General features: G+C 52.5%; 4 protein-coding genes and 1 non-coding gene across 5 annotated transcripts; 4 read left to right on the top strand and 1 right to left on the bottom strand.

Moving 5' to 3' along the window:
• Positions 1–312: 312 nt before the first annotated feature.
• QC764_0092590 lies at positions 313–397 on the top strand. The gene has a single exon. It is a non-coding gene; the product is annotated as a tRNA-Ala (tRNA).
• A 752-nt stretch (positions 398–1,149) lies between these two features.
• MET13 (methylenetetrahydrofolate reductase (NAD(P)H) met13) lies at positions 1,150–4,610 on the top strand. The gene is made up of 4 exons (XM_062948772.1): positions 1,150–1,204; positions 1,270–1,811; positions 2,075–3,846; positions 3,905–4,610. Exons 3-4 carry the CDS (start codon positions 2,148–2,150, stop codon positions 4,036–4,038), a joined length of 1,833 nt encoding a protein of 610 aa, XP_062797473.1. The 5' UTR covers positions 1,150–1,204; positions 1,270–1,811; positions 2,075–2,147; the 3' UTR covers positions 4,039–4,610.
• Positions 4,611–6,496: 1,886 nt separating this feature from the next.
• CSF1 (Macrophage colony-stimulating factor 1 receptor) lies at positions 6,497–16,829 on the bottom strand. Its single transcript, XM_062948771.1, has 3 exons — positions 16,518–16,829; positions 16,419–16,454; positions 6,497–16,358 (listed from the first exon to the last, which is right to left on the bottom strand). Exons 1-3 carry the CDS (start codon positions 16,553–16,555, stop codon positions 6,629–6,631), a joined length of 9,804 nt encoding a protein of 3,267 aa, XP_062797474.1. The 5' UTR covers positions 16,556–16,829; the 3' UTR covers positions 6,497–6,628.
• A 180-nt stretch (positions 16,830–17,009) lies between these two features.
• Positions 17,010–19,421, top strand: QC764_602670 (uncharacterized protein). Its single transcript, XM_062948770.1, has 4 exons — positions 17,010–17,304; positions 17,391–17,408; positions 17,461–18,609; positions 18,662–19,421. Exons 2-4 carry the CDS (start codon positions 17,397–17,399, stop codon positions 19,205–19,207), a joined length of 1,707 nt encoding a protein of 568 aa, XP_062797475.1. The 5' UTR covers positions 17,010–17,304; positions 17,391–17,396; the 3' UTR covers positions 19,208–19,421.
• Positions 19,422–20,562: 1,141 nt separating this feature from the next.
• On the top strand, positions 20,563–24,110 carry EFT2 (translation elongation factor 2). Its single transcript, XM_062948769.1, has 5 exons — positions 20,563–20,873; positions 21,073–21,104; positions 21,177–21,425; positions 21,492–23,722; positions 23,781–24,110. Exons 1-5 carry the CDS (start codon positions 20,866–20,868, stop codon positions 23,796–23,798), a joined length of 2,538 nt encoding a protein of 845 aa, XP_062797476.1. The 5' UTR covers positions 20,563–20,865; the 3' UTR covers positions 23,799–24,110.
• The last annotated feature ends 53 nt before the right edge of the window (positions 24,111–24,163 follow it).

Raw genomic sequence — 24,163 nt, forward strand, 5'->3', positions numbered from 1 at the left:
TTGAATAGCATAGGGTATGCCTGAACAGATGTTTTTGCTACATACTTGTGGTAACTTGAGTTCTTGTTGGATTTTGAATGTTCTACGGTTCGACTTTGGGAGTCTTCATCCTTGGCTTTTTACTGGCCTGATTCCAACAAGGCATTTGTCACGTCTGCTGATTCGAGTTGATTAGTCACCCGGTCATAAAGCAGCTTCTTTGTTCACCCATCTGGTAGTTGCTGCCCAGGTGTTCGCTTCAGGTTCTGAAGAGCCTATCTCCCTACACAAACGCAAAGATCAGCTGAGTGGTCAACTCATCAAGTCACCATAGGGCGTGTGGCTCAGTTGGTAGAGCGTTCGCTTAGCATACTTACCTGTATGCGAAAGGTCCTGGGTTCGATTCCCAGCTCGTCCACATCCTTTAGCTGCTTCCCCCCCTTCCTTTACTTGAGGGGGTGGGGCAGGACTTCTTTTTGGCTGGCAAACCTGGACTTGGGACATGGTGATCATTGCTTGTTTCTTGTTCTTGGGGAGGTGGTTGTGTGAAACAGTCATCATCATCAACCGGGAGTCCGAATAAGAACCGAGTCGTCCGGTTCGGCGACTTTTGGGTTGGTTGGTCTTTGCGGGAAGCTGGGATGGCCAGTGTTGGGAGCCGGTCACGCAATCCCGAGTGCGGTAGCGAGATGGTGGGGTTTTTTTTTTATGTTTTTGTTAGTTTGAGGTTCCAGAGACTGGGAGATGGACGAGGTGTGGGGTTTTTGGGTTCTGGTTCCTGAGGCTAGTAGGTGGTTGAGGTGACTGTCAAGATGTCAAGCCGGACAGAGGTGAAAAAAACGGGCTGACGGGTAAGACCCCGGGTAAGCGGGAAGGGCAAGGGGAAGGGGGTTGGGGGTTGTAACCAGGTTTCTCATGTCCTGTGTGTGATTCTGTGATTGATGGGATCTCGTCTGACACCTTGCCTAGCCTTAATTTATGTATGTATGTATGTATGTATGTAGAGCTGTCGTGGAGGTTCTTCCAGGTTGGGACGGCTGCAGCCGAGTTGACCGCTACTTGCATACCTCTTCTCACCACCCATCGACAGTCAGGGTGCGCCTGGCACTGTGTCGATTGTTTGAAGGTGGGATGTGGGAATGTGTTGTCGACTGCATGACTGAACAGCAGCGTCTTGTTGTCGTTTAGCGACGATGGCAAGATATACCCCGGGGAGGTCCCCATGGTATGGACCATTCAGGAAACTCCCAGATGTGCTGGCTAGTTGACAATTACTGTTCTTCGCTTCAGGTTTCTGGTCTTGAAAGTGTCGACAAGAGAGCCATTCGAGAGTGCGGGGTCCACCGGGCGCTGGCACGAAGTTCGGGGTCCTCACACAGAAAAGAGGGATGGGTCCGATTTACGAACGTGGGGAGAGCAGCGTCATCCAATGACAATTACTCCGGGTACGGCGAGCTTCGAGCACCTGCATCCACCTTGGAAGGTCATCGATCCGCGCACTGTGTGCTAAAGCGCCGGTGCACTCCCGCTCCCGGTCCCAGTGGTGGCCTTCCGTCTGGCTTTCTGCTTCCCTCTTCCCACCTCCCTCCCACCCAGGCTTCGAGTGGTGCTTTCATCACGCCTTTTTCCTTTTCTTTTCTGGGTTTTTGTCTCCAGTTTTTTCCTTTTTCTCCTATCATTGATTCAGTCACCGCTCTCCTCGGTCTAGCAAGTTCGAGAAACGTACCTCACACGGTGCGCTGTTGTTGTATAAGCTGGAACCACGAAGGACACAGGCTCCCTTTGCCCCTCGGAAGGACCGAGTTTATATCTGAAAGATTGATTCACCACGAGTATGCCATCCCGACTTTCCCTCTCTCTTTCTCTTCCCCTTCCTATTGTCTTGCAATTGTCCTGCCCGGCCTGAGCTGTACTTGTCCCTGAGATACCCATGTTCAGCCTTTGTTCTCCTGCCCGCTCTTGTACCCCTCCATTATTTTCATTACCACTGTTTACGGTTCTATAGGAACTCAATTACTTCTAATACTTCTGTCGCTGCTCCAACAAGCTCGAATCTCGAAGCTAATAAGACCGGGCTCTTCCGTTCCTCCAATAGCTCTGGACGTCCATCATCATCGCCTTATCAACGGACAGACACTTAGGTTGCTCTCTTGCTCAATACCGCCACCATGCATATCCGCGAGATGCTCGCCGATGCCGAAAGGACCGGCGCACCGTCCTTCTCGTTCGAGTACTTCCCGCCCAAGACGACACAGGGTGTCCAGAACCTCTACGACCGCATGGAACGCATGAACAACTTTGGGCCAAAATTCATCGACATCACATGGGGTGCTGGCGGCCGGATTGCCGAACTGACGTGCGAGATGGTGGTACAGGCGCAGACATATCTGGGGCTCGAGACATGCATGCATCTTACCTGCACCGACATGGGCGAGGAGAAGGTCAACGATGCCTTGCGAAAGGCTTACAAGGCTGGGTGCACCAACATTCTGGCTCTGAGAGGTGATCCACCTCGCGAGAAGGAGAAGTGGGAGGCTGCCGAGGGTGGTTTCCGCTACGCACGCGATCTTGTCCAGCACATCCGGAAATCCTACCACGAGCACTTTGACATTGGCGTTGCCGGCTATCCCGAAGGTTGTGACGACAACAAGGACGAGGATCTGCTGTTGGATCACTTGAAGGAGAAGGTCGACGCCGGTGCCACATTCATCGTGACTCAGATGTTCTACGATGCCGACAACTTTGTTCGCTGGGTCGGCAAGGTCAGAGCTCGGGGCATCAACGTCCCAATCATTCCCGGCATCATGCCCATTGCTACCTACGCCAGCTTCCTTCGCCGCGCCAATCACATGAACTGCAAGATCCCCGACGAGTGGATGCAGAGACTCGAGCCGGTCAAGAACGACGATGTGGCGGTCAGAGATATCGGGAAGACGCTCGTTGCTGAGCTGTGTCGCAAGATTCTTGCGGCCGGAATTCACCACTTGCACTTTTACACCATGAACTTGGCACAGGCCACCCGCATGGTGTTGGAGGAGCTCGACTGGATGCCATCCCCGGATCGCCCGGTCAAGCAGGCACTCCCCTGGAAGAGGTCTCTTGGCTTGGGTCGCCAGGTCGAGGATGTCCGGCCCATTTTCTGGCGCAATCGCAACAAATCTTACGTTGCTCGCACGCAAGACTGGGACGAGTTCCCCAACGGTCGCTGGGGTGACTCTAGGTCGCCGGCCTTCGGTGAACTGGACGCATATGGTATTGGTCTGACGGGCACCAACGAGCAAAACCGCCAGAAGTGGGGCGAGCCAACTTGCATCCGCGACATCGCCAACCTCTTTGTCCGCTACCTGAACAAGGACATTGAGTATCTCCCATGGAGTGAGGCACCAGTCGCCGAAGAGGCCGATGTGATCAAGGACTACCTTCTTGACCTCAACAAGCGGGGTCTGATCACGGTAAATTCTCAGCCGGCTGTCAACGGTGTCAAGTCTACCCATCCAGTACACGGATGGGGTCCATCCAAGGGTTATGTCTACCAGAAGGCCTACCTCGAATTGCTCGTTTCCCCAGAAGTTTACCCAGAGATCAAGAAGCGCATTGAGAACCACCCCGATTTGACGTACCACGCGGTGACCAAGTCTGGCATGCTTGAGACCAATGCTCCATCCGACGCGCCCAACGCCGTAACGTGGGGTGTTTTCCCCGGAAAGGAAATTGTTCAGCCTACTATCGTTGAGCGAATTAGTTTCCTCGCCTGGAAGGACGAAGCGTTCCAGTTGGGATCTGACTGGGCTCGCTGCTATGAGGCTGACACCCCAAGCCGTCTGTTGCTCGAGGACATCATGAAGTCGTGGTACTTGGTGAATATCGGTAAGCTATCTTCTATTTCTTTTTTTGTTGATTTGGTGATACTAACAGTCCTGCACAGTCAACAACGATTTCCACCAAGGAGAGACGCTTTATGAGGTTCTGAAGGATCTCCAGGAGCCCAACTTGGACAAGGTCCCGCAACCACCAGCCACCAATGGCGAAGCTGCCAACAGCGTTGAGGCTTCAACATAATGCCTCTTGAAAGGACACGACTCTGAAGTTGAACTTTTAAGGGTCGTGTTTTCTTTTTTCAACACATTTGCATGGTCAAATCTAATTTCAACACAGCGTTGCCAATCATGGCAGCAAAGCCCCTTAATCTTCTCCCATCTTCCGCTTCTGTCGGGGACAAGAGGGAAGACGAGGAGAAAGGAATGCGCATGAAAAATGGTTTAATGAATGAATTTCAACAAGACTCACAGCATTATACAAGAACAGCATTTATCTGGGGCGTTATTTTCAACAATTGATCGTGCATTTTTCTTTTGGGCTGTTCGGGTTGGGAGTGTGGGAGGGTTGGGGGGCCGGCGAACAAAACAAACATCATCATCGGGGTTGGGGACTTGATTTTTCAACAAAAATTGGGGCATTCAACTGGCATGGGTGGGATGGTGAGGGAAAAGGAAACAAAGGAAAACTCAAATGGGGAGTTTTTCATGCATTCACGGAGAGATATCTCAACGATACCCAAGAGGAGGAGCACGAGGAGGTAGAGGACAGAGAAGGTCACATAGGAATTGGAATTCAATTGATGTGCAACAATGCAACAAATAGATATGAAAACTATCCAGTCATACATTTTCGGTCCAAGCTTTACTTTTCTATATTCAAACTTCAAGCATCTTTGACCCAGGCTTACAACCTCTCTATAACAGAATGAATAGACTAGAAGGTATGTAGGGATGTCTCTGCCCCTTATCCAGCAAAGGCACAGACCATTCTTCCCTGTCTTCTTGACCAAGCGTCATCCCTTCTTGAGCCCCTTTTCCACTAAATCTATCTCGACGTTGTAATTCATCCTCCATCCTTGACCCTTCCCTCACCCTAGACGTGATCTCGCTCCCCAGTGTGTCTTTCCACTCGTGCCTCGTGTTGCTGTCAGCGGTGACCGGGCTCCAGGGCAGATCCGATGTAAAGCAACGAGCCAAGGCATCCTTTGGAAGCTCCTTCTTCTCCTTGTTGCGATCCTTCTTGGCAGACCTTTTGGTGCTGTCCTGGCCGGAAGAGAAAAGGCTGCCAGTGGAAGTTCTTAGATGGCTTAAAAAGAGCTTGCAAAGTGTAAGGGGAGGAAGAGAGCTGACCTTGTCACTTGGGACGCGGACTTTTCGAAAGAGACAGCATTCTGTCCAATTATCAGTGTACACACTGCGACAAGCGATTCACCACAAACCCGAACTGTCAGAAACATATCCAAGGCACCGCACTGTGTAAAGCAGCTGGCGCGCAGGTCAGAAAGCTCGACAAGAATCGTGTCTAGCCATCTGACATAAGAATCATGACGTTGAGAGCTAATCACGCTTTCTAACATTGCGGGGCTGGCAGTCCCGCAGTGTGATGGATTCATAAGTTCGGAAATCATCCCTAGAGCTCGACATGCATCACCACCAACAGAGCATCCTTGACCTGCAATCGTCTCCAACGTCCTCTCCAAGGGTCTCGTCGCGGAGAGGATACCTCTAGGTTTTCTTGGTTTGGGTGTTGGACGGGGAGGAAGGGGTTTGCAGATGCCTCAGTGCTGGGCTGGTGTATGTCGGGATCTGGGGGTGTGTCTGACTGATTATTGTATTGAGTGAGGCCTCTTATGGATGGCCACACTTTTATTCAACTTAAGTGTGGCTACAAGCTTGACTGTGGTGCGAGGCGGCGATGAGCCAACTCAGCCCACATGGAGACAACCTAAGGAAGAGATGAATCCAACACAATCGTTACATGGGACAGCTAGGAAGGACTAGCCTTCACTACTATGTTTTCTTTTCTTGTTATCAAACAAAGTTCCAGACTGGCTTCTGTTTTCGCCCGTGTGTGGTCGTGGTGTCCCTTACAATAAATAGGTCTCAATGGTGGCATCCATCCAACTGGACATTCCATCTCTAGCCCAGCCAAGCTTCGAGAAAGGTAAAGTTGTCAAGGTCCTCTCCGTATCCGCCCTCAACATAAAAGATGTGCAAGCACAAACCAACTCTCCTGCCATCCCTAAGACAGCAAAGGCCCCACCAGCCCCCAACGCACAAACCACCTGCCCCCTTGTCTCAAACCCCCTTTCCAGCTAACGTCGACCATTCATGAGTGTCATTTCCGCATTAGTTTTCACCCAGCAAGAGTTGTATGTTGTACTAAGATGGTATACGTGTTCAAGCACTTACCAGTAATATTTGTTGCAAAATCTTCGGGTTTCCGTAGTCAGCCTCGAGCTGGTGAGCTTTTGGCTTTTTTGCAGGACTGAGTTTTTTTTCGGAATCATATGAGAATGAATGCCTATGGCCTATTTTCCTTGATGAGAAGATGGGTTTTCGTGTAGGTGGTTAGAGGTGGTGGTGATGATGTGTGGTTGGTTGGTGTTGGTGGTCGAGCACATCAGAGGTTTGGGGTTCTATATCGCACACCACATCCTCCAGATTGACAATCAGCATCATCCAAACAACGATAGCTTGTCAAAACACAATGTTGAATTTTTCCAAAATGGAATTGTAACTTTGTTGTTATGATATCCTCTGAGCCCATATATATGTACCATCCTATCCCATACTATGCTGTTATTTTATTAACTGCCTCTCAATCATCATCAACTGCTCCCCAAAATCCCCTCATACGCATCCTCCACCTCTCCCGCCAGCTCCAACAAAGCAACAATCACAATCTGATGCACCAAGTTCGGGAGCCTCTCCCTGTGCAACCCAATCCACTCCAGCGGCGGCGTCGCCTCCCCCATATCCCTCAGCTGCGGCGTCTCAATCACCGGCTCCTCCAACGCCCGGTACTCATACTTGCTCATCGGTACCTGGACCTCCGCCGTGATCTTCTCCGTCTTCTCACCTTCCCCTTCCTTTCCTTTGCCTTCTGTCTTGTCTTCTGTCACCTTGATGCCCGCTACACTTGGCAGCTCCCTCCCCCATGTCTGCGCGAGAGTCTTGGCGTGATTAGCCCACATGCCTCTGATGTAGGAAATCCGGCTGTAGTTCCAGCCGACCTCGACCTTGCCCTCAAAAGCCGATTTGAAGATATAGTCTATTTGCTTGGGGGTCGCGATGGCTTGCCAGGTTTGCATCACCGCCTCGACTTGCGGAACCTTGAGGATGGTGCCTCCTCGTGACCCAGTAGCGCTAGTAACGACATCCTCAACCGAGAGCTCAGAGAGCGTCTTTGGGGAAGTCGTGTTCCGTACACCCGCCAACCCAATCCTCAACTGCCCAAGCGTCAATCCCAATATCGAATGGATCCTCCCTTCACCTACACTCGCCGCAAACCTTGCCTGAGCATTGAGCGCTTCCATCTTGAACACCTGATGATCCGAGAACGTGCTGGGGAAAACGCCCAGGTTGACAGCCCTCAACGTCACCACCACATCAGTGTCAAGAGAAATCGGACTCTTGCTCACCGCACTCTCAGGATCATTCCTGTCCGGTGACCCTGCTCCCCCATTTTGCGCATTACTCAACCTCTTCACCACCCCTTCCACCCCTTCCACTCGCCTCCGTTTCATGTACCTCTCCACCTCCTTCAGCCCAACCTCAAATCCTTCCCTTCTTTCTTTTACTAGTCTCTGAATAGCCTGCCACATCGCCACCCCCTGTGCCGCCGAACTCGTAGTGCCAAAGACTTGAACTGCTTCTCCGTCAAAGATGGCGACAAGCCTATCACCCGTCCCGTCTTTGCTTCTGCGAACGTTGTACATCAAGAACTCGAGCTGTCTCACGTCCGCGACGAGGAAGGCCTGGTAGTCAAATGCTGCTTTTACTCTCAGTTGGCTGAACCCGACCGAAGCTTGAATCATAGGCGTCTCGTTCAGCGCTTGCTCCCGTTGCGGCCACTCAATGCTCGTCCGGAGCTTGAAGTCTTGAAGGGTGACAAACCCAGACATCCTCCCCGTAGACTCAATCCCAATCATCTTGAACCCAAGGCAGAGGTTTTGCTCCCAGTCCGACGTCTTTTTGCTAGAAACCCAAAAGTCATTGATCGAAAAGGTCGACTTCCCCAACGCCTGTCCCAAATCAACGTTGATCTTCAGTGCCGTGATACTGATACTCGCCGTCCAGGGAAACGCCGCCGTCCGAGCCACCTGCTGATACCGCTGAACAAGATGCCCCTGCGACGTCTCCGTAGCAAGCTTAGCAATCGGTGAAGAAGCAGCATCCACCATCGGATTCTCCAGCACCTCCCTCGGCAGCCAAATCTCCCTAAACAGCAAAAAGTCCTGGAGCTGCTTCGCATTGACCGAGACCTCCATGGGACTGACTTTGAGAATCGCCGAAACTCCGCTCGTGCCACTGACATGCCTACTGTTCAACAGCGAGAGCACAATCGACTGCACCTTGAAGCTCCCCGTCGGCTCGCGAGAGTAGACATGCTTGACAGAAGCCTGCAGGTTGGTGAACGCGCCCGACAAGGCAAAGAAGTTCCCGTGGTCGATCGAGCGGACCGTGTTGGCGGTGAAGTAGACATCCTCAAAGCTCGCCGTAGCAGCCACCTGAGCAATAGGATGACAGCTCAGCGAAAACTCCTGCTTGCAGATCCTCAATCCAAGGTTGAGTTTCATCCGCCCCAACACAGCCGTCGGGTCTGCCGTGAGGATACTATCCTCCTCGACAAGCTTGACCTTGGCCGCGATGTTCTCCGCTTGTGACTGCGCAGCACTCGGTTGTTTCTTGCGATCATTCTCCCTGCTGCTAACGACATGCTTGATGCTATTGCTGATATCAACAATCAGCGGCACCACCGACGGCGAAAGAATATTCGTCGACGGATCCAACTTCACCTCCGCATGAAGCGACGGATCATCCCTCGCATTATCCCTATACTCCACCTTCCACGCCAGCCCAGGAGATCTCAACACGGTGCTCCCCGCTGTTGTCCCATCATGACCCTGCCGTATCCCCGGCCTCACCGCAACCCTCGTCGCACTCACAATATCATCCGGCGCCTTCTTCCCACTCAAATGCACCACCGCCCCCGCAAAATCGGCATCCACCAGCAACGACTCCATCCTCTTTTTCCCAAAAATACTAGTACCAGTCTTCCTCTCATTCACTTCTTGCGTCCTGTCAGGCGAAACCGGCTCCGAACTACCCATCCTCTTGTTCACAACCGGATTCCAATTCTGCGACGCCCTCTGCACATTCCTAAGGCTCAAACTAATCGAATCATTCAGCTTCGCCGCCGGAATAATACACCCACTCGTCAGCCTCAAGTCCAAGCTCTTCCCAACCGCCTGGAAAGCCAACCTCCTCGCCTCTGCCGTAGAGACATACGCCAGCTTGAAAATAATCTCCGGCAACAACGCCGAATTCGACGATCTGACCTTCTTGTCTTGCTGGGCAGGGTTGACCATCTGCAGCTGCAAATTCTCAATCGTCAACCTCGCCGAGTTCCTCGTCCTCGTCCCAAACTCGATCCGTTCAAGCGACAAAACAAGATCCTCCTTATCATCATCCTCCATCATCTCCAGCTCACCACCACCACCACCACCAACCAACCAAGCAACCAGAATATCCTGCATCTCAAAAGTATAAGTAACACTCGAGAAAAACGCATCAATAATATCTCCCCCTTCTTCCTCCCCTTCCTCTTCACCCCGCGCTTTTCCCTCCCCATCATCAATCATAATCCTCGGCCTCGACTGCCTCAACTTTTTCAAATACTCCAGCTCCTTGCTCGTGTCAAGATCCTTGATCTTATCCCCCATGTACCCCAAAACATCAACAACAGTCGACACCGTCTCAGGCGAGAGCTCAACCCGAAACCCATCACTCTTGACATTAAAAAACCTCCTCTCCTCCTCCTCCCCATCTTCTCCCCGTTGCGAACTCCCCGTCACCACCGCCCCAAAAGCCACACTCCCACAACTCCTCATACCACCATCCCCCCCATCATCCCGTCCCTTCCTAATCTCAAACCTAACCCCCCTCAAGTTAACATCAAACTGCGGATGACTCAACGTAGTCCCGTGCCCGTCCACCCGGTTGTTAACCCCCACATGAACCCTATCAAGCCTCAACAGCACATTCGCCACCACCGGTTCCTTCTCCGACGGCAGAGGACTATTCCCAAACACCTCCAACCCCGCAAACGTGAGGTTGGTCGAGTAAGCCATTATCGTCTCGGTCTTCTTGTCCTTATTAAGCGGTTTATCCTGCTGCTGGTGGTGGCCAACAACGTCATCGACATGCTCTCGTATAACCCTCCCCTGCTGCTGCAACTCACTAACAGCATTAGAGATCTCAGGCCTGTTGAGCGCAGAAAGGAGGCTGTACACAGCCGACGCATCAAGCTGCACCAGTTCCACAGACGAGTACACGCTGATCGTGTGCTCGCCCGGTTCAATGTGGCTTATTATCCTCCCGCTCGCGGGCGGGATCTGAAGGAGCGAGATGCTGCGGGCGACATTGTTGACCCTGACTTGGATGTCGTGCTGGTTTTCCTTGATGTCAAAGTCAAAGATGAGCTCCTTACCAAAGTCGGCTGCCATGGCGGCTCTGGAGACGGTGCCGTGGATGGTGTATGTGAGGGAACTAAGAAGGGGCACGGTGATGGTGTATTGGTCCATAAAGAGCGCGGCGTTGGCCTTGAAGGCGGATAGTCGGTCTGCCATCTTCTTCTTCGGGGGCGAAGGGTTTCTGGGTGAGGGGGGGAAGAGTTGGTCTTTTAGTTTGTACAGCTGTGCAAACTCGTCGCGGACTAGCAGGTCGAGGACTTCTGCGAGGGTGACGGGGTCTTGTCTAATTGTCAGGTTCATGTACTGGTTGCTTGCCGTTGTCTTGATCGTGTGGGAATCGGTGGTTTGCGTTGCTTGGAGCTCGTGCGAGACGAATACACTCGGCTGTTCGAGCACCAGCTTGGCAAGCTTCTGGTGATGGCTGCGAAGACTGGAGGACACAGAGTCGCAGCTCAGAATACCGTTCGTGTTCAATGTATTGTCGGCTTTTCTCGTAGCCAATACTGAAATCTTGGTCCCGTTGCTGAAAGACGATGAGTAGAGGTTGACAGCTTCCAAGATGAGAGAGCCATGGTCGAGAGACAGGACGCAGTGAACTGTCTGTCTCTGAACCTTGACGGGTGTCTTTGGTCTAGCTGCATTCTCTGGCTCAGGCTCCAGTTCCGGTTTGCTTTGCATCTTCTTGGCCATCCTCAAGATACTGCTCGCCAGTTCGCAAAGCTCCCAGTTCAAGCTGACAGCAGCATCCTCGCAGTGAACATTGACGAGTACGGCAGGCTGGTCACCCGCCTGGTTCTGAAGAGCAGGTTTGACCTGCAGTCTCGTCGTAAGATCCACCAGCGTAACAGCATTCTGCTTCGGTCCCGGATTCAAAGCAACCTGAAACTGCTTGATCCTCGCAACAGCCATTACCGGCTTGTCCGAACCCCCATTACTCTGCGCCTTCGCCGGCGGTCCAAAAACAATATTTAATAGCACGCTTTCGGAAACATTCTCCAAATCCCAACTCCTCCACTTCTCAAAAGCCGACACCACCTCCTGTCTGAGCTGGGCCGATGCTTTCGTCAGCGGCGCAAAACAGTCCATCTTGATCTGCTCCCCTATTGACGGAGCCAAAACCGACCAAGTCTGGCGAAGACGCATGATCAGTTTCCAAGAATCATACGTTCTCAAATGCTGAGACGCCGAGCGAAGCACCGATGAAGGCCGTATGAGAAACGAAGGATCTTGAATATTCTTGCCGGAAGAAACAAGCCGTCGAACCAGATTCCGAGACCTGACACCCTCTTGTAACGACACCTCAGCAAACACCTTCCCGAGGTCAGCCCCCAGAACACCGGCGCGGTGAATCAACGAGGCTAGATAATCAACCTTCTCAGACGAAGTACTGCTCTGGAAATTCCCAATCTCAACATCAAGATAAGAGACATCCTTGGTCCCCATCGCCGCCGCCACATTGTCGATGCGAGCCACCGCAGCTGCCTGAGCCCCCGCCATGTCCTGATACCGCTCAGTGGCAGAAACAGCAGCCGAATCCAGACGAACGTGGAAAGAAGTCCGAGCCTCTTTCGACTCGGGTTTGAACGCATCATTCCACGTTGTTTCCGTCCGGGAGGTAAGCACCAGCTTCGAAAGCGCAACATCATACTGGTCCTGCTCGTCCATAGGCTGCTCAATCGAGTTCGGATCAGACGAATTAACAAGCCGCAAGTTGGCATGTGGCAGCTTGACCAATATATCACCAATACGTCCCTTCAAATGCTGGTCCTTCTGCATGTCCAAAACCTCCTGAACAGAGCTGATTTGCATAGCGTCAAGAATAACATCAGGATCAACAGGCTGCAGAGCCCCCAGCAGCGTCGCGACATGCCGCAATGATGTTGGGTTGCAAAAAGCCGTCAAGCCATTGGGGAACTCAACAAGAACACCAGTGTACGGCAACTCTTCGCTGAGTTGACTAGGATCGATATCTCCAAGATTAAAGTCTGACGAGTCAAAATCATCATCGTCATCGTCCGCCTCTATGCTCTGTAGCAGCACCTCCTTATGGCTTGGCTTGACGTTCTCAAGCGGAAAGTACGGCGCAAAATACTGGCTGGAAAATGCAACCGTATTGTGAACCACGTCTTGACGCTGTTGGCTATCCTCTGGAGCGCTGTAAAAGGCAGAATGGCGAGTTGAGGGTGAAAGTTCTCGTCCATGCAACGACCCCCGGCCACCAAACCGGTGACGGACAGGAGATCGGAGATACTGGTCTGACTGTTTCCCTAATCCACTTGGCCGCGGCGAGCTTGCAGGCTTCAGAATACTGCTCTGCCCCGAACTGGCAATAGATAGGAAGGAGGATTTGTGCCGTAAGCCTCGGGATCGCCTCGATGTCCCCCTAGAGTTGAGAGATGCCCTATCATCCCCTCCAACGTCTGCTATTGTCAGTGGCAAGGGGACAGGCGGCACGCTCTGAGACGGAGGGTCAACCAGCTCAGGTACAAAATCATCCGTGAACCCAGGCAACACGAGAAAAGGCGTTCGATGGGTACGCTGATCGTGGCGACGAATGAGCTCCTGTTGAAGTCTCCGCTCCTCAGAAAAGTTCGCCTTTCGCCCTATCATGGCGAGCCGTACACTGGTTTCCACAAGTGCATCCGTCTCTACTGGATGTTGAGGGCGTGTCTTGTATCGTGTTGCTGATTCTGCATTGACACAGGATAGCTTGATATCCGGGATCTTGACATTGGCCCGCTTGGAGTAATGTGACCCAGCCCAGTCGTTGAAGTTTACATCGATCAGGCCAGTGGAAAGAAGAAAGGCAGCTTCCTCAACGTGGATCCAAATCTGCACTGACTCCACAAACACCCGGAGAAAGGTGACATCGTAGACGACAATCGAGGAGAGTATGATGAGGGCGTTCTCTTCGTCGTCCAAGCAGAACACGAAGGCCTTGCCTGCACTGACCAGTGTTGTCAGGAACTCTGCTGTACACTCGCCAGTGACTGCCCCGACAGAAAGATCCCAGTTGCACATGTAGGTGGGCTCGGCTGGAGGCAGCCCGAATAGGCGATGGCCATAGACTGTGATCCCATCCACAAAGAGCTGGGTGCTTGACGTTGCGCTGATAGGTGTTTCTGCCCCTGACTCTGTATTCCCCAAGGATAGGTTGAGCGGTGCAAGAGTCAGTTCCATATCCATGTAGTAATTAGTAAACCGCAGATCGAGGGCAAGGTTTGCTGTGTCGATCCGGATGTGCCGCTGGCATGAGTAGAGATTTACAGGAAGCAAAATCTTCGGGTCATCCGCTCTTATGCTGAGGATGACGTCAAGGTCGTTCGTCTTCTTAGGCGGCGGCTTGTTGGCCAGCTCAGCACTTGGATCGTTGGCTTTCAAGCGTAGCATATCTTGATACTCCTCCAACGTTTTGAAATGGACGTCTTCACCGAAATAATTGTCCTTGAGGACAAGCATGTAACGAACCAGAAACCCATGCAGCTGAGCGAACGGCGACTGCCCAGAGATATTCAGGACGATGGTGTCAATGTTAGATGGAGAGGTAGTTGCGTTGTAGTGATAGGCGCCATCGACGACCAGATTTTCCAGATGCCCAACCTCTTTTGACGTGAGAAACGGCGCTTGTGTATTCCACGGTGGCACGTGCAAATCGACTGACGCATTTTCTGCACGAATGTCGAAGGGGATGGCATTCTTGCTGGGCCTGAAGGTATCAATCGGCACAGATGTCACGCATCGAAGCAGTGGGCTCGATATTATGAGGAATGTGTTGTCATCAAGGTCCGTCGGGCTGTTGATGATATTGGCATCGTTGAGATTCAAGAAAATGCGGACGTTTGGGAGTTGGAGGTTGACATGGTACCTGAATGGGGTGAATACCATGTAGTCAGGCGGAGGCCCAGTTGTCCAATCATCTACTAGGTCGGTGAGAAGAAATATGTGATCTCGCAAAAGGAAGAGCGATAGGTCATCACTGGCAATGTTGAAGTGCCATTGCCGAAGAGAATTCCATCGCAATGGGGTGGACAAATCACAAGATATTCTCTGCCTACCCGATTTCCATAACACCTCGTGATTTATGCTGCTCGATATCTCGGTACTGGGAAAGTCGACATTGAGCGAGTTGCTATATCCGGAGCTCCCAGCTGTCATGTCCATGGAATAAGTCACAGTCGTATTGACCGGGGCTTTGATGTCAAGCCAGCCATATGGTCGCTGGTGGACCTTAGCGGCCTGATCAGACTTCTTGGATCGAGCGCGAGACTTGCGAGTTTCGTTGGCGCGTGTATTGTTATTGGGGTCTGGCTCCTTGCCCTTCCATCTCCAATTTTTCGATTCCTCCCTGACGGGAATGCGGATATTGGTGGTGTCCTCAAGTTCGAGGTAGAACTTGAACTGCGTCGGCACGCGATACGCACCGGGGACAAGATGCGGTGTTGGAACAGCATCTTTGCAGAGGCTGGGTACAAAGATGCGCTGAAGTTCCGCACGATGTCTGTCTGCCCATGGCCCATAGTTCACAGAGCCACCGTTTATTGATAGTTTGATGGCCCATGCTGGGGGCTCGTCACCATTGATGTTGGACAACAACTCTGGGGCTTTCTCCGCCGGTGAAGCTGTCATGGGCTGGACAAGTCCTGGGACATCCCAGTATATCGTCAAGGTGGCTTCTGGACTATCCAAAAGGGTGGGCACCGCAGCATACTCGATGGATGACCACCTGGACTTTTGATCCTCCGCCTCTTCGGAAAGGTAACGTGACAGCCCTTGCCAGTGACCACTTCCAGGCACTTGACTTGCAGCGGTCCCGATACCTCTGCTCGATGGAGAGAAGGACTCAACGGACTTGTTCCAAAATGGTATAAAGCCCCTTAGACCCTCCCGTAGTCGACTCTTTTGACCTCGCAAGAACGAACGCTTTTTCGGCGGAGACAAGGACCCCTGGGCACTCTGTTTCTCTCGTTCGGCACGGTTGACTTGATCCTCCTTGAAATCTGGATTTTCCTTCATCTCGATCACGGGGTGTTTGAACTTCAGCCGGAAGCATTGTCGGTACGGGTCAGTCGTATCGGTCTCGGTGGCCGTAGCATCGATTTCGCCTGAGAAAGACTCGGTCTTGACAATCAATACCGCCGTGGTATTCTCATTGCCCATGACCATGGCCGCTCCTTTGCATTTCAAGTGAATTGGCAAGGTCTGCAAAAAGAGTGGTATGTCATCCACTCCGCTCGGGCTGCTGCTCTCCTCATCCCTGCCTGTATCAGAAGCAGACGATAGGAAGCTGTCGCGCCTTTTCTCTTGAGTGTCCGATCGGTCGTTCTGGGCGGTGAAGCGTCCTGCTGATGGGCTTCTGGACGCACTTGACCGTCGCGATGGGCGTCGGCGCAAACGAGAGGGAGGACCAGCCGGCACATCTTTATCGTCCAATCCATGATGTACCTCATCCACCAACTTCTCGGAGTTTGAAAGACCAGCTACTATCGAGTCGTAGGCCGGGCTCCGATTGTATATAAACCACTCCAAGCCACGGAGCGAGACTACAACACGGCACGGTGTCCTCCTTGAGTGTTCGTCGGAAGCAACATCTTGCTTGTTTCCCTTGCCCTTTGCCTTCCCAATCTCCACATGCCGAACCCTTCGTAGCCAGTATGCCCATGTGATGTGTCCATTCTGAACTAGAATCGTCTCGTTATTGCCGTGATATCGAAGACCGGTGAAGAAGATGCGTCCAGCGAGCAAGGATATTTGGAGCGCCTGTATATCGATGTAGATTCGGTATTGGTGCCATGTGTACGTTCGTATCCCCCACGAGACAATCGACGCGAAGACTCTGTTGAAGTAGAGCAAGGAGAATGTTGATCTTTTGCTGGGTGGTAAGCATCACATGCCTATATGGGCTCCTAATGCATCACCCACTTACAAGACACCACAAGCTATCAGGATCCCGCAGAATTGCCTGCCAACAAGCCATTAGTCGATATACTTATGTTAAATCAATCTTATGATACCGAGAGCTTACGCATTGAAGGCAGTTTCATTGCTGAACCAGCCCGACATATTGGTGAGTTGATGGTGGGTTAGTCTCGCCACGGGCGCCGCGTTGCTGTTGAACCCCTTTCAGGCCGTATGCGCCGCTCCCCATTCCGCAGTAAGAAAGTGGAAAGGTAAAGTCAAATTCTATCGCATGTCAAAAGAAATATTCCGCGCGACCCAAAACTCCGGTAGCAAAAGACAAAAAATGTATGGAGCTTGTATTGCAAGAGCAATCCGGCTCAATTGTAATTGGAAAGCTTCAGACACGGACCAGAAGTGCTGTCGCGACACTATCGACAGGGGGTAGAGTCCACTGAGAGACTGTGCGTCACTGAAAGCAGGTTGCCGGCGGGCATCCCGCTCTCAAAGAACCCGGCAGGCAACTGGCGCAACAATTTTGTTCCCTACCGGCGCGTGGGTGGAAGGTACTTTGATACATGCCTAGCGCTGTAACACCCCAGCCAAGTGTGCGGGACCACCCCAGTTGCCTCTGCGGCGCTGTTTGGAGCTTCTGGCCGGGAGGATCGTCGTCATCTCAACCGCCTCCAACACAACCACACAACGTCGTTATCTGGGAGTTTTGTGCTCCACCACCATGCACTTCGCACCTTTGAAGGCTGCTTTTCCCACCGGTTGATCCCGGTATTTGCTTACATTTCCCACGTCTGTCCAGCACCCATCGTGACAATGGGGGGCTCAGGTCAGAAGTTCGAGACCATTACAACTGTGGTTGCTGGTGTCGCGTCCATTATCGCGACCTTGTTGTCTATTGTGTATGGCTCCCTCTAGCTTCTGTGTCTTGTCCCGGGTCAAGGCTCTCCACTAGTATGTCCCGTTAACTGACTCGTTTGCTGAACAGATCGATATGGCTGCAGACGTGAGTCCATACCCAAGTGTGACATCCACCATGAGACGAACCCCAGTAACAGCGAAATAGTAAGAATTACCGGAAGCCGTTGCTACAACGCTATGTCGTCCGCATCCTCCTTATGGTCCCCATTTACTCCATTGCCTCGTGGTCCAGTATGGTCTCGCGAACAGCCGCCGACATACTCGACCCGATACGAGATATCTACGAGGCCTTCACGATCTACACCTTTTTCCAGCTCTTGATCAACTACCTTAGTGGTGAGAGGGCATTGATTATCATGACACATGGTCGGAAGCCTGTTCACCACGTATGGCCCTTGAACCATGTGCTACCTCCATTCGACATATCTGACCCGCATACCTTCCTCGCCATCAAACGCGGTATTCTACAGTATGCGTGGCTCAAGCCTTTGCTTGCACTAGCGACGGTCATCATGAAGGCTACTGGGACATTCCACGAGGGCAGAATTCAACTCGACTCGGGATACCTTTGGAGCGGTCTTATCTACAACGCCAGTGTGACTATCAGTCTGTATGCTCTGGGCCTCTTCTGGGTCTGCATGAATGACGATCTCAAGCCTTTCCGGCCGATGCCCAAGTTCTTGTGCGTCAAGCTTGTGATTTTTGCCTCGTATTGGCAAGGCTTTGCCTTGTCGATATTGGTTTGGCTCGGTGTCATCCCAGAGGGCGCCGACAAGTCTTCAGAGAGTATGGCTGCTGCCATTCAGGATTTTTTGATATGCATCGAGATGCCGGCCTTTGCCATCGCTCACTGGTATGCTTTTTCGTGGCACGATTTTGCCGACAACAGGATTTCTTCGGCAAGAATGCCTGTACTGTATGCTGCGAGAGATGCTTTCGGAATCCGCGACCTCATTCAGGACTCCAAGGAGACATTCTCAGGAGACAAATACGGCTATCGAGTCTTTGATTCTGGGGACAAGATCATGGCCCATGAAGCCTCCCGATCACGACTGGCTCGCATCAAGGAAGGCATGCGCTATGAAAGGGGAGGCAAGGGTAAATACTGGATTCCGAGGCCTGATGAGATCAACCAGACGACACCTCTGCTCGGTAACAACGGCGGGCCAAGTCGTCGAAACGGGTCTCAGTCACCACATACCAACGATCAAGATGAGTTGATACTTGATCCAGATGAAGAAGCTCTCTACAACAGTGCCAGGAAGCTTGAGTTTGGAGATTGGAACGTAGGTGGCGTCTCTGCTCGCATCACGGTTTCCATTACTGATCAAGATTTAGTACCCGGTCATCACGGCAAATCAGCCAGCAAGTGAGAGGTACCGGTCGCCGTTCCCCAGCCCATATCAACAAAGCCCCTCACGACGTACACCCGATGGTAGCTTTTACCAGCGCTCTTCCACAAGCTCGGTTCCTTCGTTGAATTCGAATGCGGCACTAGACCGCAGAAAGAAGCAAGCACCAGAAGGACCACAATCTGGTATCGATGACAAGAAAGGAAAGAACAAGGCCAAGGGGTCCAGCTCAACTGGAGTTGGTGGTGCTGATCCACTCGAAATTGCCTATGGTCCAACAATAGGAACGCACAAAGAGATTACCGAGGACGACTTTAACGTTGATGTCGAAAGCGGCTTGCACAAACCACAAGATCATGAGTTTGTTGAGCCTCACCCTACGCCTCCTCCACGGGAGGATGACGAGAGCCCGATCAATGAGGAACGTGGACAATGGGAACGGAGTGATGGTGATGGTGCAGATGACAGCCACAAAAGCCACCAGTATGCAACTGGGAGCGAAGAGGAGTTCCAGAATGTCTGGGGACGGTGATTGAAGTTGTTGATTTTGCCACCTTTGAGCATTCGTCGAGGTTCTTTTTAGATACCCGCCTTGAAGATGAATCAGGTTTTATGTACACGGTTATGGATGTCTGGGTTAGTCTGAGCATTACATGGAGTTGGTGGCGGCGAGGGCATGGTTTGCGAGCGTATCTTTACACACTGCTTTGGAATAATAACACAGAGTTACTCTTCAAACGTCTTTGGACCATAGGTCAAGGGCTTGCTTGACCTCAAGGTGTTTACGTTGCCCCTAGGTGTAATGTGAATCGTGACGTCTAACAGGCACTGGCTAGATAGTCTAGCCTGCGGCAAGTGGCAAATCCGGCAATTCGAGCCAAACCACTTGTAGCTTGGAATTCAAGCTCTTTGGGCAGCGATCCAGATCCACATGAGGTTCGTGAAAGCACGGTTCAGCTGAAGCTGAGTTTTGCTTGTGCTCAGAAGCTCATCAGCTCTCATTCAACCTCGTCATCGAGGAATGGACACGGTGGGTGTAACCATGTCCTGTACAGTATACCTAGGTACCCTGTTAAAACCGAGATGCAACTTTGTATCCATATCAGCCAGAGGTTCGAACTTCACGGCTCCACCGGTTTTTTTAATTGTTTCTTCTTCCTTGCCTAAGCGCCGTTGATAAGGCCAGCGTTAACCCCGCAGTTTCCGTTATGCCCATGGCATGGTCCCACTAACCGGTGCAACCCGTGTGAGAAAAAAAAATCAACAGGCCACAATGTAGTGTGACATTTTGTGGTTTCGGTGTCTGGCGCTAGCGGTGTTTGATGCGAAACGAGCTGCCGAAAACAGTGGTCAATTGGAGCTCCAACGGCGAGAGGTGACTGGCAAAAGGGCGCGAGCTTCCCAGTTCCTTCACCTTGATTTGTGAGCTTCCTCGACGTTGCTGTTGCAATGTGGTCTGTGCTTTTTGGCCATCCTCGCAAGAAAAGAGGGGCCTCATCCCTACCTACTTGGACGTAAGCGGGGTCTAAGCTCCGAGAGCACCTCAAAGCAAGTGCTTGTTGCTGGAAATAAAAAAAGGTCGAGGTTTGAAGAAATTATAAGCTCTCGAGACAGGATCGAGTAGAAGAAAATAAGACATCAAAACCATCAACCAACTGATATTATCCTCAAGGTATGCATAACAATATCCATCTATGCCTGTCTGCCTGCTGCTGCCGCGGGGGTTCTCTTTTTTTTTTTGGCCGGATTGGCGAGGGGAAAGAGAGAGAGGAGGGGGAGGGGCAAAACAGGGCTTGACCCTCCCATGTCAGTTGCATCAGCCGACGCACAAGTGGCAGGGGGCCAATGGAGGGGCACCAAATCCACCAAATCGATATCATCGAGCCCCACCAATTGTTACCCCTCCACCTTCCCCTCCCCATCGCCTTTTTTTCACCTTTTTCTCTCCCTCACAGCAGGCTTCGCATCCCACCGGCTCTGCTTTCTCAACCCTCTCTGTTTTTTGTTAGCTGTCGGTCTGGGGCTGATAGCTGATCCACTGAAGCAGGACTACGGTACCCTGGTTAGCCGACTCTCGGGTTTGCTCGACCAACTTTAGGGAAGAAAATTTCTCTGCTCGCGGAGTTTCTTCACCTCGACACCATCAACCAAAAAACCCATTTCTAGGAGGTACTCGTCAATACCGCCAAGATGGTCAAGTAAGTGCCTCTTCACGCCGCCGTACACCTCTGCTCGTCTTTGGCGCTTCGAGGGCTCGTTGTCGATGACCTCTTTGTCCGACGGCATCGATGCGCGCGCCCAGGTTACCCCGCCCGGAGATAGCAACAAGACTGAGCAGAGGTGTTGCACGACAACACGTAGGTGATGGCGATGATGTTAACCATGGTCCCTGTGCAGCTTCACTATCGACGAGATCCGTGCCTTGATGGGTAAGTCTTCCTCTCTTCGTCGCCGAGCATGTCGGCGCCATCTCGAGATATCATGCTGACCCTCCCCTTCAGACAAGCCCACGAACGTGCGCAACATGTCCGTCATTGCGCACGTCGATCACGGCAAATCCACCCTGACCGACTCTCTGCTGGCCAAGGCTGGTATTATCTCCTCCGGAAAGGCCGGTGAGGCTCGTGCGACAGATACCAGAGCCGACGAGCAAGAACGTGGTATCACCATCAAGTCCACTGCCATCTCCCTGTATGGTACTCTTCCCGAGGAGGAGGATCTCAAGGACATTGTTGGCCAGAAGACCGACGGTTAGTAATCATCCATCAGTTTTGCTTGCTGGTTAGGGCTGCGAAATGCTGACTGTCGATTCACAGGCAAGGATTTCTTGATCAACTTGATCGACTCGCCCGGTCACGTTGATTTCTCTTCCGAAGTCACTGCCGCTCTCCGTGTCACCGATGGTGCTCTCGTCGTCGTCGACACCGTCGAGGGTGTGTGCGTCCAGACCGAGACTGTGCTCCGCCAGGCTCTCGGTGAGCGCATCAAGCCCGTTATCATCATCAACAAGGTCGATCGCGCTCTTCTCGAGCTCCAGGTCTCCAAGGAGGATCTTTACCAGTCCTTCTCCCGTACCATCGAGTCCGTCAACGTCATCATCTCCACCTACTTCGACAAGTCGCTCGGTGATGTACAGGTCTACCCCGACAAGGGCACCGTCGCCTTCGGTTCCGGTCTCCACGGCTGGGCTTTCACCATCCGTCAGTTCGCTACCCGTTACGCCAAGAAGTTCGGTGTCGACCGCAACAAGATGATGGAGCGTCTCTGGGGCGACAACTACTTCAACCCCAAGACCAAGAAGTGGACCAAGAACGGCACCGCTGACGGTGGTGCTCAGCTCGAGCGCGCTTTCTGTCAGTTCATCTTGGACCCCATCTTCAAGATCTTCGCCGCTGTCATGAACTTCAAGAAGGACGAGGTTACCACCCTCCTCGAGAAGCTCAACCTCAAGCTCGCTGTCGATGACCGTGAGAAGGAGGGCAAGCAGCTCCTCAAGGCTGTCATGCGCACTTTCCTTCCCGCCGCTGACTGCTTGTTGGAGATGATGATTCTTCACCTTCCTTCCCCCGTCACTGCCCAGAAGTACCGTGTCGAGACTCTCTACGAGGGTCCCGCTGATGACGAGGCTGCCGTCGGTATCCGTGACTGCGACCCCAAGGGTCCTCTCATGCTTTACGTCTCCAAGATGGTTCCCACTTCCGATAAGGGTCGTTTCTACGCTTTCGGTCGTGTCTTCTCCGGTACCGTCCGCTCCGGCCTCAAGGTCCGCATCCAGGGCCCCAACTACACCCCTGGCAAGAAGGAGGATCTCTTCATCAAGGCCATTCAGCGCACCGTCCTCATGATGGGTGGCAAGGTCGAGCCTATCGATGATATGCCCGCTGGTAACATTGTCGGCTTGGTTGGTGTTGATCAGTTCTTGCTCAAGTCTGGTACCCTCACCACCATCGACACCGCCCACAACCTCAAGGTCATGAAGTTCTCCGTCTCCCCCGTCGTGCAGCGCTCCGTCCAGGTCAAGAACGCCCAGGATCTTCCCAAGCTTGTCGAAGGTCTCAAGCGTCTCTCCAAGTCTGATCCTTGCGTCCTTACCATGACCAACGAGTCCGGTGAGCACGTCGTTGCTGGTGCTGGTGAGCTCCATCTCGAGATTTGCTTGAAGGATCTCGAGGAGGACCACGCTGGTGTCCCTCTCATCATCTCCGACCCCGTCGTCCAGTACCGTGAGTCCGTCACTACCAAGTCCAGCATGACTGCTCTCTCCAAGTCCCCCAACAAGCACAACCGTCTCTACATGGTTGCTGAGCCCATTGAGGAGGAACTTTCCGGTGCTATCGAGGCCGGCCGCATCAACCCCCGTGATGATTTCAAGGCCCGTGCCCGTGTCCTTGCCGATGACTTCGGCTGGGATGTCACCGATGCCCGCAAGATCTGGGCTTTCGGTCCCGATGGCAACGGTGCCAACCTGCTCGTCGACCAGACCAAGGCCGTCCAGTACCTCAACGAAATCAAGGACTCCGTCGTCTCTGGTTTCCAGTGGGCCACCCGTGAGGGTCCCGTTGCTGAGGAGCCCATGCGCAGCATTCGCTTCAACATCCTCGATGTTACCCTCCACGCCGATGCTATCCATCGTGGTGGTGGCCAGGTTATCCCTACTGCTCGTCGTGTCCTGTACGCTTCTGCTCTTCTTGCCGAGCCCTGCCTTCTCGAGCCCGTCTTCTTGGTCGAGATTCAAGTCCCCGAGCAGGCCATGGGCGGTGTCTACGGTGTCCTTACCCGCCGCAGAGGTCACGTCTTCGCCGAGGAGCAGCGCCCCGGCACTCCTCTCTTCAACATCAAGGCCTACCTCCCAGTCATGGAGTCCTTCGGTTTCAACGCCGATCTCCGCCAGGGTACTTCCGGCCAGGCTTTCCCCCAGTCCGTCTTCGACCATTGGCAACAATTCCCTGGTGGCAACCCCATCGATGCCACCTCCAAGGCCGGTCAGCTCGTCCAGACCATGCGCAAGCGCAAGGGTCTCAAGGTCGAGGTTCCCGGTGTCGACAACGTGAGTTTTATTCTTTACATTATGATGAGCGCGACAGTCTTGCTAACAATGCATACAGTACTACGACAAGCTTTAAATGGTGCCTGCCGATTGGCATATGACTCCTTTCCCTGTGTACTCAGCGTGATGAAAAGTTGGGGCGCATGGTTAATGTCCGGCGGTTACGACCCTGGGCGTGGAGGAGCAAAAACTAGGAAGGACGGTGGTGCGAAAAGGCAATTTCATAGAAAGTTGATGGCACCAAATTTTTCCTTGCTATACTTTTGCTTTGGGCCTGTTTTAAGTTACGTAGATATGAATTACTTGCATTGACAAAGAATTATGTTATATCATGGTGCCTTGATGTGAAGTGTCTCTTGTCATTTCTTGAAGACTTTGGATGGAAGACAGCGGCTGGGCAATATGTTGACCTAACAGTTTGTTCTTTTCTTATGCCAGGCC

The sequence above is a fragment of the Podospora pseudoanserina genome, chromosome 6, assembly GCF_035222485.1.
Source record: "Podospora pseudoanserina strain CBS 124.78 chromosome 6, whole genome shotgun sequence".
Taxonomy (NCBI): Eukaryota; Fungi; Ascomycota; class Sordariomycetes; order Sordariales; family Podosporaceae; genus Podospora; species Podospora pseudoanserina.